At 43.8% G+C, this 12,811-nt stretch overlaps 1 protein-coding gene across 3 annotated transcripts in view; it reads left to right on the top strand.

Annotated features, from left to right (window-relative positions):
• Positions 1-11,505, top strand: part of cacnb1 (calcium channel, voltage-dependent, beta 1 subunit) — a 31,138-nt gene extending 19,633 nt beyond the window's left edge. For 2 of the 3 annotated variants that reach the window (XM_062407924.1, XM_062407926.1), the window contains 8 exons: positions 73-233; positions 2,647-2,727; positions 3,523-3,581; positions 3,669-3,778; positions 6,145-6,296; positions 7,377-7,472; positions 7,587-7,772; positions 9,412-11,505. In XM_062407924.1, the coding sequence (XP_062263908.1) occupies positions 73-233; positions 2,647-2,727; positions 3,523-3,581; positions 3,669-3,778; positions 6,145-6,296; positions 7,377-7,472; positions 7,587-7,772; positions 9,412-9,948 (1,382 nt within the window). In that variant the 3' untranslated portion in view covers positions 9,949-11,505. Of the gene's footprint in view, positions 1-72; positions 234-732; positions 762-2,646; positions 2,728-3,522; positions 3,582-3,668; positions 3,779-6,144; positions 6,297-7,376; positions 7,473-7,586; positions 7,773-9,411 lie in introns of all 3 variants that reach the window. The other variant, XM_062407925.1, reaches the window with a different exon arrangement.
• The last annotated feature ends 1,306 nt before the right edge of the window (positions 11,506-12,811 follow it).

Genomic DNA, 12,811 nt, shown 5'->3' on the forward strand with positions numbered 1-12,811 from the left:
TTCTGCTCCCCTCTTCTCCTTCTCTCTCTCTCTCTATCTCTCTCTCTCTCGCCCGCCCTCGTTCCTCATTAGCTAACATGGACATGTCCACTGTGACCTATGACGTTGACCCCCTCGACCTGGACGCGGAGGAGCCCCCTGAGTCCCAGGGTGACCCTCGCTCCTCCAAGGGCATGTCAGGCAGCGTCACGTCCCCTCAGGCCAACACCCACCGACTGCCCTTCTTTAAGAAGGTAACACAAGGGGCCCAGGACGAGTCGCATGCCCTGCCAGGCTCCCTCCCCTCCCCTCCCGCACTCGCTCCCCCTTACTCTCCCGGTGTGGTCAGGTCTAATCTCTTCTCCCTCTCTCCACTTCTCACTAACTCCCAACGGCTGCTGCCACTGTAGCTCCTGAGCCCTAACACTGTTTGGCCTCTGAAGGCTCCAGGCACGCTGGTTCCGCTGAGATGTGTTTGGATATTTGTTTTCTGTGCTTGTCAGCCGGGGAGAGGCTATGAACTAACTGACAGACTCTGAAATGGCCGCTGGTGCTGCGTATCAGTCTGGATCTATTTTAAAATGAAGCCACCAAGGAGGGCGTCAGTATGAACTCTGTTTTAATCAATAAACAGCTCCTCTCTCACCCCCCCCCCCCCCCCATCCTAACCTTTCAATAACTGAATGTGCTTTTGTGTTTTGTGCTTCTCTTTTTTTTTTCCTCTTCTGGCTTTTGTGTGGAATGATTCTGTAGGTGGCCCAGCTAAACAGAAACAGAAGTCGGTGAGTGTGAACTAACCTCTAACATTTCTACTCGTCGCCGTGCGTTCTCTGTTCGTCCTCTGTTGTGTCACGTTTTTCCTTCTCGTGGTGGAAAGAAATCGGAATATAACTTTCACACACACACACACACACACGTCTTCATGCTCTTGTGGACACATTAAAACCAAGGTGTTCGCAGGACCATTTACCGAGAGCCCGTTTCGCAGCTGTCGGTGTGAAGATGCAGGTGCACATCAGACCCTGTTAATCAGAGTGTCACAGTAATGCATCCTGACGGGCTTTCATCGCCACTCACGACTGTTGATTTGAGTGACAGTCGCCTGCAATCAGCGGTTTTTATGCTTCTCCTTCAAGTAAAAACATTTCCTAAAGTATTATTAATATATATTTTAATACAAATGTAATCGTTGATTTAATGCAAAGAGAGCAACTTTGAAGAATATCTTAACTTTATTATTATGCTATCATATACTGATGACATTAGACATTTTTAAAAACGGTAATTCCATTGAATTTAATGTTTTTAGTATTGAATATGGATACATTGTGGAAGATATATTAAGGTGTTTACAATTTACCTGTTAACCAATGGTCATCCCTTTGAGTCCAATAGTTTTATTTGACTAGAACAAGATCATTAATTTTCCAAACAAATGATGTTCTCAGTTATAGTTCTTTAGTAGATGCAATGTCTTTTATTTACTGTAAATATGACGGTTATACGAGCCCAATACAAAACACTGACAGAAAATGGTGAAACAGAATCAGCATGTAACACTGTTTTATCTACGCCGCCCTCCCTGTTGCTCACCGCACTAAGCCGTGCACATGTTATTCAAGACTTTAGAGACAAGAGCCATTTGGAAACTTTTAAAATATGTATTTTTAGCCTCTGTGAATACAAATGTGGTGAAATGAGCTTCGGCTGCTGCGCTTTATGTAACGTAATGTAGTGGAACGCTGCCACTCCAGCACTATCTCCTGCCTGAAGAGGGAGGAGGGGGCGTGCTTGGAATACGGATCTGAATAAAAAAAAAAATACATCCACTTTCACGGTGTGTATATATAGGACGTGTGACTGTTTCCCCCCCAGTCTCAGCGAGGAACAGTCGGTTTCTACAGACTACAGATGCTTATGGAGTCCTTATAGATGAATCATTGCTTTCATGATTCATAACACACAGATGAGCCAAGGGTTCATGTGCTGCAATAAGCCGGTGTGTGGGTGTTCTGTAGAAGTCTCTTTGTCAGCTATAGGTTTTTCTGTTTTTGGTGTAAATGGATTGAGCAAAGCAACATACTACTGCATTCCCAGGGAGGTGCATATGAATTTTTTTAAAGAAAAAAAACATTTCTGTTTAGTTTTATTATTAAAAACTTTAAAAAAACATGAAACAAAATGCGTAGGTAAAGTGTAGGTAACATCAGATTCTATTTCGGAGACTATGTTTCATTCTGTTTTAAGCATAAATGGTTGGAATAATAAAATATCTCATGTCAGAAATTACTGGCAATGATAATGTGACAATTTTTTTTGTGATGGTTATTCACACAATAAGTGTGAAGTCTGACGTGTGTGTTGGAGCAGCAGCAGCCCGGTCACAGGAGCTCCCCTGACATCCCGGCGTCTGCTTTAATTATGGACACTTTAATTATGTGAGGCTGCAGAATAAGAAATAGAGTAGCGAGGGCTTTCAGTGAGAAATTGATCCTAAGGATGATTCATAGGAAGTCAATAAAACTCATGGACTCTGGCGTCTGAACTGAAAGTCGCCATCCATAAGTCAGAGAGCTGAAGGAGGACCAGGTTGTGTGAGTGTACGTTTCAAATGCAACATGGCGACGTAATTAACCACATTGTCTGTGCTTTCTTTTCCTTGCTCAGATGGAGCATGTCCCCCCGTACGACGTGGTTCCCTCCATGAGACCCATCATCCTGGTCGGGCCGTCACTCAAAGGCTACGAGGTGAAGACCCCCTCAGCAACATGTGCTCTGTGTCCGTCCATCCCATTCTTGTGAACCTAATATTTCAAGAACGTCTTGAGGGAGTTTCTTCAAGTTTGTACAAATGTCGAGTTGGACTCGAGGATGAAGGGAATCGACTTTGGTGGTCAAAGATCAAAGGTCAAGGTTACTGTGACCCCACAAATCACACCTTTCCCTTGTGAACCCCAAACCTTCAAAATAAATTTTACAATAATAAATTGTAAAAATGTTCTACAAACGTTCAGCTGGTCTCAAAGATTAAATGGTAAATGGTAAATGGTTTTGTATTTATATAGTGCTTTTCTAGTCTTGATGACCACTCAAAGCGCTTTACAGTCCAGTTTTACATTCACACATTCACACACACATTCATACAGTGCATCTATTCGCAGCACTTAGTTATTCTATGGGGGGGGCATTCAGGGTTCAGCATCTTACCCAAGGACCCTTCGGCATGCAGATGGGTCAGACTGGGGATCAACTGATTTGATTTTGTTAGTCAAAGGTCAAAGTTAACTTTGGCCTCACAAAACAGTTTCTTTAGAACATGATATCTCAAGTCTGCCTTTTGGTTCTAGCTTGGACTCAAGAAATGAACTGACTAGATTTCAGTGGTCCAGGGTCAAAGGTCGCTGTGGCCTCATGAGTAAGGAAAACAATGTATGTAGAATGAAACTGCAGTGGTTGGCGGAGGCATACAACTGCAGCGGGGTACCTCTAGTTTTACATCTAATTTAGTTTCTAATGCTTGTTGTCTTTTTTCCTCATCTTTAGGTGACAGACATGATGCAGAAAGCGCTCTTTGACTTTCTTAAACACAAGTTCGAGGGCAGGTAAGAAAGTGTTACCACAGCGACTGTTTTTTAGTTTCCTCTGCCAGCAGCCACTGATCACTGCACTGCACTGTGTCACTGTTTCAGGATATCCATCACACGGGTGACGGCCGACATCTCCCTGGCCAAACGCTCCGTCCTCAACAACCCCAGCAAACACACCATCATCGAGCGCTCCAGTACCCGCTCCAGCCTGGGTGAGGCGACGTGTTTCACTCATACCATCCAGATATTTGATGGGTGATAAAGTTAAGGATAGATGTTTACAGTGGAGATCCGTCAGAAGGAAAACATTTCTGTTCATCTTGTCATGTTGCTGAACATTCATTGAACAATATTTCTCTCTGTGTTTCGTATCTATATTGCAAGATAGAAAGATAGATACATAGGTAGATAGATAGATAGATAGTAGATAAATAGATAGATAGATAGAAAGATAGATAGATAGATAGATAGATAGATAGATAGATAGATAGATAGATAGATAGATAGATAGATGTCCGTCTTTATATATACATAGTCGACACTGAACAGTGATGTACATAATGGCAGTAAAGGCATATTTATGTGTATGGTGAATTATCATACACAGATATGTGTAATTTTTGTGTTTTACAGAAATAGTAGAAGCATTAAAATACAAAAAAAAAAAAAAAATCAAACGGTAAAACATCATTCAATTTATTTTAAACAGTATAAAATAAGAAATTAAACCACTGGAGGTCAGCAGAGGGATTTCAGGGGTGTTGAGTTTATGATTTATATGGAATGATTTTGAGGGCGACATGTAGTTGACGTGATGTTTTTCCTTTTTGACAAGGATGAACAGAACATGTAACCTAAACCAACATTATACCGGAAAATGTCAAGATTTTCCCTTTTATTTACCGCTCTCACTGCCAGAGTCTGATCTCCTTTCTCTCTTCATCCTGTCTTTCTGCCCTTTGCCCATCCTCCCCCCTTTTTCCGTCCACCCATCCTCCCCCCCAATCTTTTTTGATTCAGACGTACTGGGTACGTATGCTTTCCTTTCGACCACAAAATTCTGAAGCCTCTCTCCTCTCTCCTCTCTCCTCTCTCCTCTCTCCTCTCTCCTCTCTCCTCTCTCCTCTCTCTTCTCTCCTCTCTCCTCTCTCCTCTCTCCTCGTCCCTCCCCCTTCTCTCCTCCTCACTATATTCATCATCTGCTCATACATTGTTTGTCTGCCTGTCTGCCTGTCTGTCAGTTTCTCTGTTCCTCATAGATCTGTGTGACAGCCTATAGTCTCAAACAAAAAGGAAAGAATTGCAAACGCAAAGTGGGAACAGATCCGTGGGAGGGCAGCAGGGTGGCTGGTAGCTGCTCTGCTTCTCTGTGCAGAGAGGAGACAGTACTTTTCACACCGCTCTGCAGTGTTATGCCTATACTGTATGTGTGTAATAATAATACATTTTATTTATACAGAACCATATATAAAATGCAGCTCAAAGTGCTTTACAATGAAATCAAAGACGAATTGAATATATAGGATAGATCAATAAGGACTCCAAGGTAGACCTAACAAAGACTTAATATAAAAAAAGGCAAAAGTTCTAAAAATAAGTAAAAACAAATATAATATTTATTTAGAGATAGATAATAGAAATAAGTCCAAAAACTTCAGATTTCCAAAGTCCGAGTCTTTATGGAGGTTAACGGCAACCATGCCAGCCATTGCTATAAACAACTTGAAGCTCGTTTTTTCACCTCCGGCTTCAATTCCCTATTCTCAAGCCCTCTGGAGGCTGCAGAGAAGTGTGCAGGTCCCTGTTTCTCTGCAGATTGCCTTCCCCATGTTATCTCTCTCTGCTGCCGGGCTGGAGTCGCTGAGGTTTGACGAGACAGGCGCAGAGCATTCTGTTTTTTTCAGTCTTTTTAATCTCTCTCCTTACACGTCGACAGAGCTGATAAATAAAACGCCTGGAACTGTGCTCAAAATGCCGAATAACGAGCTCACATAGACGGCTGCTGAGGAACAATGAAAACAAAACGCCCGAGCAGTCCACAGACTTGAGTGGCTCACCTGATAATCACTGCTCTGCAAATTAGTGCTAACAAAACTAATGTTCCACTTCATTCCTTTGATGAGGGTGATTATTTCTTTTTTTGTTGCTGTTTTGTTTACATGGTGAAAAATTGTGCCCTTATTATTATCAGTTAGTCCAAGTGCCACAGGCATCTCATTCTTAAGTGCCTCCTTCCTTCTGCAACTTTGAAATACAAAAGATTACAAGCACGTGCGGTTCACCCTGAATGTCAGGAGGTGGCAACAGAATGAGGATGCGACACTGCTCCATTTAGCTATGTGCCTAAATGGAACTTTGAATTGTGATTTAATCCATACGCTTGGACGTGTTTTATCCTTAAACCTCCACTTGCATGACTTAGTACTAACATGTTGGTTATGTACTTGTTCACAGAGTAGAGGAAGTGTGGCTGATGTACATGCAGTGCTGTGTCTCCTCAAGGAAAGACCTTTTGAGTTATCCTATCTCTGGCTTTTTCGCTGTGTTTACGTGTCCAATCTGTTTCCCCGGCCTTCAGCGGAGGTGCAGAGTGAGATCGAGCGTATCTTCGAGCTGGCCCGCACCCTGCAGCTGGTCGCTCTGGATGCAGACACCATCAACCACCCCTCCCAGCTGGCCAAGACCTCCCTCGCCCCCATCATTGTCTATATCAAAATAGCCTCACCTAAGGTACGGCAACAGAGGAACCCGGTGGACAACATCTATGTTTACATCAAGTGCTCCCTGACAACCCTAACCTGCATGCATGTTTTCCCATTGTTATTGTGCATGTTAGGTAGCTGTTGTTGGTGCATTGCTATACTTGCAGGTGGACTACTGCCACCAACTGTCAGCCAGCGCTGTCAGATCGGAAATGTTGAATCGCACCAGAATCTTAAAATGCTCCTATTTTGTGGGAAATGATCGAATTCGAGTCACTGTCCAGAAAACTAAAACAATAAAAGAGCAATAAAAAGATAAATACTACTTTCATGAAATACATAGCAGATATTAAGACTTATATAAAAAACACATTACCCATATTCACATATGTACATCATCACAACAAGCTTAGACACAAACGCAGGATCGATATTAAACTGCGCTGATTACAAGAACTCCTAATACTGTCCCTAAAAGATGATGTCATTTTTTTTTTATTGTTCGTACAATGCAAAAGTGCAAAATTATCATACATATATAAAAATGATCGTACATCTGGCAACGCTGACACCCATGTCCTTGTGCTGAGGATGCTACTAACAAAACATGGACCTACGCCTCAAAACCTTGCTCCATACAATGTTTTTTTTTATTCAAGAGCCTTTCACGTTCAGATTATATAATACTTTAACTCAAAAACCTCTGCTCGCACTCAGATAAAACCTGCTACTGCTCTAGGTTCAGCTCTCTGATTTGCTTCTTCTGCTAATCTAAATAAGAGGAAGAGATACAGGGCGGCATCTGCTTAGTCTTTTTCATTGCTTGTTGCAATGTTCCCAGATCGTAAAGACCTTGAGATCCCTGATTTTGCCGTTCCGTGTTGACCTTTTGTCCCGCTTCATGAAGGTGTCTTCGTTTTTTCGTTCCTGGAGCCCAGGAAGTCTAAGCACAAGCAGGGCATATATTTGTAATTTCAGGAGTCTTGCTCTCGAACTGAAAGACCATCCTCTTGAATAAAGATAGAAATAAAACCAAACATCCCACTAATGTATATTTATCAAGGATAAAAGTTGTATCAGGAGACAAAGTGTTGTTTTCTCCCTGCAGGTCCTCCAGAGACTCATTAAATCCAGAGGGAAGTCTCAGGCTAAATACCTAACTGTGCAGACGGCGGCGGCAGACAAACTGGCTCAGTGCCCTCCTGTGAGTTCCACTTTGCAAACCATCGATTTTGTGACAGAACAACTATCAGATCCTATAATTTTGGCTTAAACAGAGAGGAATTATTCACTTCGGTTCGACATTGTTTTCATGCAGGAGCTGTTTGACATCATCCTGGACGAGAACCAGCTGGAAGACGCCTGCGAGCACCTGGCCGACTACCTGGAGGCTTACTGGAAAGCGACGCACCCCCCGAGCAGCAACCCGCCCAACCCCCTGCTCAACCGCACCATGGCCACGGCAGCCCTGGCCGCCTCCCCCGAGCCCGTCTCCAACCTGCAGGTACAGGTGCTCACCTCCCTGCGCAGGAATATGGATTTGTGGCCTGAAATGGACGGTGTAGCCAATGATGGGAGAGTGGCCGAACACGCTCTCTGAAGTCCAGTAGAGCGAGAGAGAAAGAGAGAGAGCGAGGGGAAGGGGGACTCACCCTCCTGCGGCCTGCTCTCTTTACCCTGAAGGAGGGGTGCATCTAAAGCCTGTTTATGCTGTATATAGAAACACAACACAGATGCACCTTCGCACAAACACATCTATGCAAGAATTTCACACACAAATGAGCCGATTTCCCACGCATGAACAGCCAGTTTAACAACAACAACCAGCAAAACCAGCTTTATCGTAGCTGGTTTCTCTCCCTGCTCAAACTGTGTGAGCAGCTCAAACTGCAACAACACTGGACCTAAAGAATAACCGATACCTCTGCCTGCCGAGGCCAACCCTCCCCCCCTCCCTCCCTCCCTCCCTCCGTTTCACTGTAATCAAGTGTGAAATGACATCTGCTGCCCCCAACCCTGCCCTCTTTTGCGCCGTGGCCTCCTTTCTCCTGCACTTTCTCTTCTCCGGGAGGCTGAACACAGTTTGCTGTCCTCCTCCTCTGTGTTGCCATGGTACCGCCCCTGAAAACAGCAAGTCATGTCCGCCTCTTCAAACTGAAACACTGAGTTCGGTGGAGGCTGTTTGCTAACACTGTCCAGTTTATTTTGTATTAACTTTTAACAGCAAAAACAAACACTAATCAGAGCTGTCTCGACTGGAGAGTTATTCCTGGCTCGAAGGCACTTATGACGAGTTCCATACTGTCAAAGATATTCAAGTCTTCAACGTTATGGAAATGGAGTGGCAAGTGCTGCACTGACTGGCTGAAAACATCTACTAACTTTACGTCAACACAAGAATCTAACAAATTAACTATCTTTATTTATTTATTCACATAAAATCATTAAATTGATCGAATATATACTGAGCTCTGTGAATCACTATACACATCCCATAGCACAGAGTTAAATTAATTACGTAATCCAAGGTAGTCATGGTGATCGTTCAGCCTCTTTTCTCTGCCATGAGGTCACTCAGCCAGTAGGTGGCACTGCTGCAGTGGTAGACACTGCTTGGTGAATAACTGCTTGGGAGTGTTGGCTGGTTGGGTTTGTGATTAATGACAGCACTGTGTTTTGACAAATTTGTGGAATGACTGTGTTTGTGTTGGTCCTGTGGAGGATTTGAGTGAACGTTAGGGTGTGTATGATAAACTGTGTGTGTGTGTGTTCCTGTACTTATATCTTTGTGAGGGCCATTAATTAAGCATCTATTAAGCATAGAGCCTACAGTGTGAGGACATTTTGACCAGTCCTCACTTTTCCAATGACCTGTTTGGATGGTTAAGGTTAAGGTAAGGGGCTAGGGAACGTAATATGTCAATGATTGTCCTCACTAAGATAGAAGTACAAACGTGTGTGTGTGTGATGTCACATGTCTCATGTAACGAATCCCTTTAATATAACAAGTTGTGGTCCTTATAAAGCCGGTGTTGTAGACCCTGCCTACTAATCCAACTGACTAATAACTGACACTTGGGTTTTGCTCTGTTGTTTGTGTCTCTGCATGGTTTTTCGTGTGGCATGGCTGTGGCTGGCTGCAGGGGTCGTACCTGGGCCGTGGCGAGCAGAAACGAGAAGGGCCCTTGACAGATTGCGGCGGGAGCGGCACTCTACATGACTTTCAGACAGACCTGGGAGGAAAGCCTCAGCAGCAGCAGCAGCAGGCGTACCTGCGCTCCTCCCGTGGCCAGCCACGAGGAAGCAGCGGCCGTGGCCTTTCACGGCAGGACACCTTCGACTCCGAGACCCAGGGCAGCCGGGACTCGGCCTACACCGAGGCCGGTGACTCCTGCATGGACATTGAGACTGACCCCTACGAGGAGCCTGAGCCTTACCGAGGCAGCGGGGGCAGCCGCCTGCACCTAGCGCAGCATCACGCTAGACAGGCATCCTGGGAGGACGAGGGCGCGGAGCCGGACCAGGAGAACCTCAACCACCCTCCGATCCCGAGCCAGATGCAGACGCACGGACGAGCCAAGCTGAAGGAGCGTTACTGCCAGGACCCTGTGGACACAGGGGCCAACATGAGCCACAACAAGAATCAGGACGAGTGGGGGAGGGACGTCTACATCCGCTGAACATGCATCACACCACAGAGGCAAGAGAGCTCCTGGACAGACTGAGGATGGAGGGAGGAATGTGGAGGCGATGCCCGTCAGGCTAAGGAAATGAATCTGTTTACATCCCTGTACAATGTAAATGAATATATCAACTGCCAGATCCCATCAGATTCTCATCACCTTCTTCTTGCAATTCTATTTCTCTATGTTTAGAAAAATAATATTGGTCTGTTTCTTTTGTTTCTTATGTTAATACTGCATGAATATCATGGATTTCTATACTGACAGCACGAGGACAGTAAGTGTTACGATTGTGAATCTATGATTGTGGTCTGTATGACTCAATCCCTCCTTCAGTTGTAGAGTGTGAAGGCTGGTAGAGCCATCGTCTGTACTGTATGTCCTCTGCAGTCTTAAACAGGGTCTAACGTCACCGTCCCCCATGTGTGTACAGAGTCAGGGTTCTTCTTTACCTTAATCGCACTCTGTGCTTGTGGATGTCAGGGTTTCCTCCCATTATGAGATCCAGAGGTCACGAGTCTCACACCTCCACTTTCTTATCACCTAGACCTTAAAAATAAATGAGCTAGTGGAGAAGTTGCCATATTTTATCGAGAACACGTGTTGCTACACTCATGTCGGCTTGATAATGACAAAGAACATGCTCCAAAGATGTTTACTTCTTCCCCCCACCTGGTTCAGCCACTGTACCCGACTGTACACGTCTGACCCAGTCCTCCCATTCTGCGTGTACCCCCTTCTCTGTGGGTGCCGAGGACGCCTGCAGCGTTCACTCGTTCTCTGGTTTTTCTAACGCGGTGCAGACTCAAAGCGGCGCTGCAGTCGTGGTCGTGTGAATGACGTGTCCTGCCTTAGTCGATCTCCCCCCCCTTAATCAAGAAATCTCCAATCACAAGTGCCGGATTGTCTCACCAAGCCATGTCCACCACTGCCACGGTGGGATGTCTTAACCTCTCGTTACACTCGTTTTCATATCATACCCGTGTCTCTTTGTGTCCCGCCCCCACACCGTCGTTTCAGCACGTCACATCTCGTTTTCTTTGCGTCAGCTTTGTCGTCTGTTTTTCAGGGCTAATGGTTATACAAAAAAAAAAAAGTACTTGTGTGTGGCTGATCAACTTCCACCCAAACAGCTAGCTTGTCTGATATTAAATACCACTTTCTTCTTACTTTTGATTTCTGACTGAATTATTGTTGGGTTTTTTTTTCCTGTGGACATTTGCAATTCTTTTTTTCAACTCTTGTGAGCTAGTGAGAGGAGTATAAATCGGGATCGGGGAGGGGTGGGGGGGGTTAGGATCCGCTTTGGTCCCTATTCATTTATCTATAATGAAGAATCCATGAATGTGTTTTGCGGGCTGCCTCGGCCCGCCCGTCTTCAGTCGAATAAATAGATATTAAATAATGATCAGTAAATAATGTTATTGTTGCGTTATCGCAATTGTTAAAAATATGATATAACATGTATCATTGGTGCCTGATTGTAGCTGCATTTTGCTTTTTCTGCCTTTCATTTTTAATCTGTGGATAAATTCGTATTTTAATTAAAAATTTAACCAGAAAATGCCACTGTGTCGATTGGTTTATATGAGTAGATGATTATTATCTGATTTCAAGGATTCGAAAACTGATCATGCACATGAACACTTTGATCTTTATATCTCCACATTCAGTGAGTGGAGGTAATAGGTTTCTGGGTTTCTGTTTGTCCCATTCTTGTAAATATCTCAAAAACAACTTGAGGGAAGTTGTTTAAGTTTGGTCCAAACATTCACTTGGAGTCAAAGATGAACTTATTAGATCCAAAGGGAATTTCATTACATTTGTAAGGATGACCTTATTAGGATTTGGGCACAAGAGTCACTTCTCACAAATAATAAAGAACACCTTTAAAGAATCTTTTTAAGTTTGGCACAAATCTCCACTTAGATTCAAAGATTGACTGATTAATTGTGGTTGAAGGTCAAAGGTCACAGAGATCTCAGAAATCCTGTTTTTGACCTCTTCAACATGATATCTCCAGCCTGCCTTAAGCGAATCTCTTCAAATTTACACCAGTTGTCACCTGAAATCAAGGATGAGCTGATTGGTTTCAGAGTGAATCTTTTCTAGTTGATGGCATTGTTGACTTTTATGGACATCTGAAGTGAGTTTTTTCTCTCTTATTCCTGAATTTCATTCACTTCATTATTTTGAGAAAGACACAACAAAAGACTGTTGTGTAACAAATGTTCAGTCTCACACCTAAAGACCCCCTGCCTGTAGTAATGATTATCCAGCTTAGGTGCTATGATGAGTGTGAACCTGCAAAACAAAGACCAGACAGTTGGCTTCTAGTGAAATACAGATCCACTTCTCATAAAGAATTAAATGAAGAAGGAACTTTGTCAGTTTATTGTTCCTTGCTTTGCATTGACTGGGATGATCAACTCTAAAATGATTCTGTAAAAACACACAATAAGCTAAAGACTGGAGTTGGAGAGCAGCTGCTTCCAGGATGTGGTTTTCTATTTCTCAGTGTCTCCTCCTCACCTGTATCTCGCTGATCGTCTGCAGCGGATGAAGTGTCACAGATGAGAAAGTGGTTTCCAGCTGACGCTCAAACGTGACAGAGTTATTCGACAGTCTATACAATAGAGGTGGTGAAGAGCCTGGTAGGTTTAGGGAGCTGTTGTTTCAAACTCTTTGTGGGCTCGAGCTGAAATGTCTCAATTCAGTCCATAAATAAAGATTCCTTATTAACAGATGCTCTCATCCTCTTCTTTCTATTTCCTCCTTCTTCCTCTCTTTCTCCTCCCATGCTGGCCTGCTATCATCATACATGCTGGACTTAATTGAAAATAGTTTATATAGGCCTGCT

This window comes from Platichthys flesus, chromosome 16 (assembly GCF_949316205.1).
Source record: "Platichthys flesus chromosome 16, fPlaFle2.1, whole genome shotgun sequence".
Lineage (NCBI taxonomy): Eukaryota > Metazoa > Chordata > Actinopteri > Pleuronectiformes > Pleuronectidae > Platichthys > Platichthys flesus.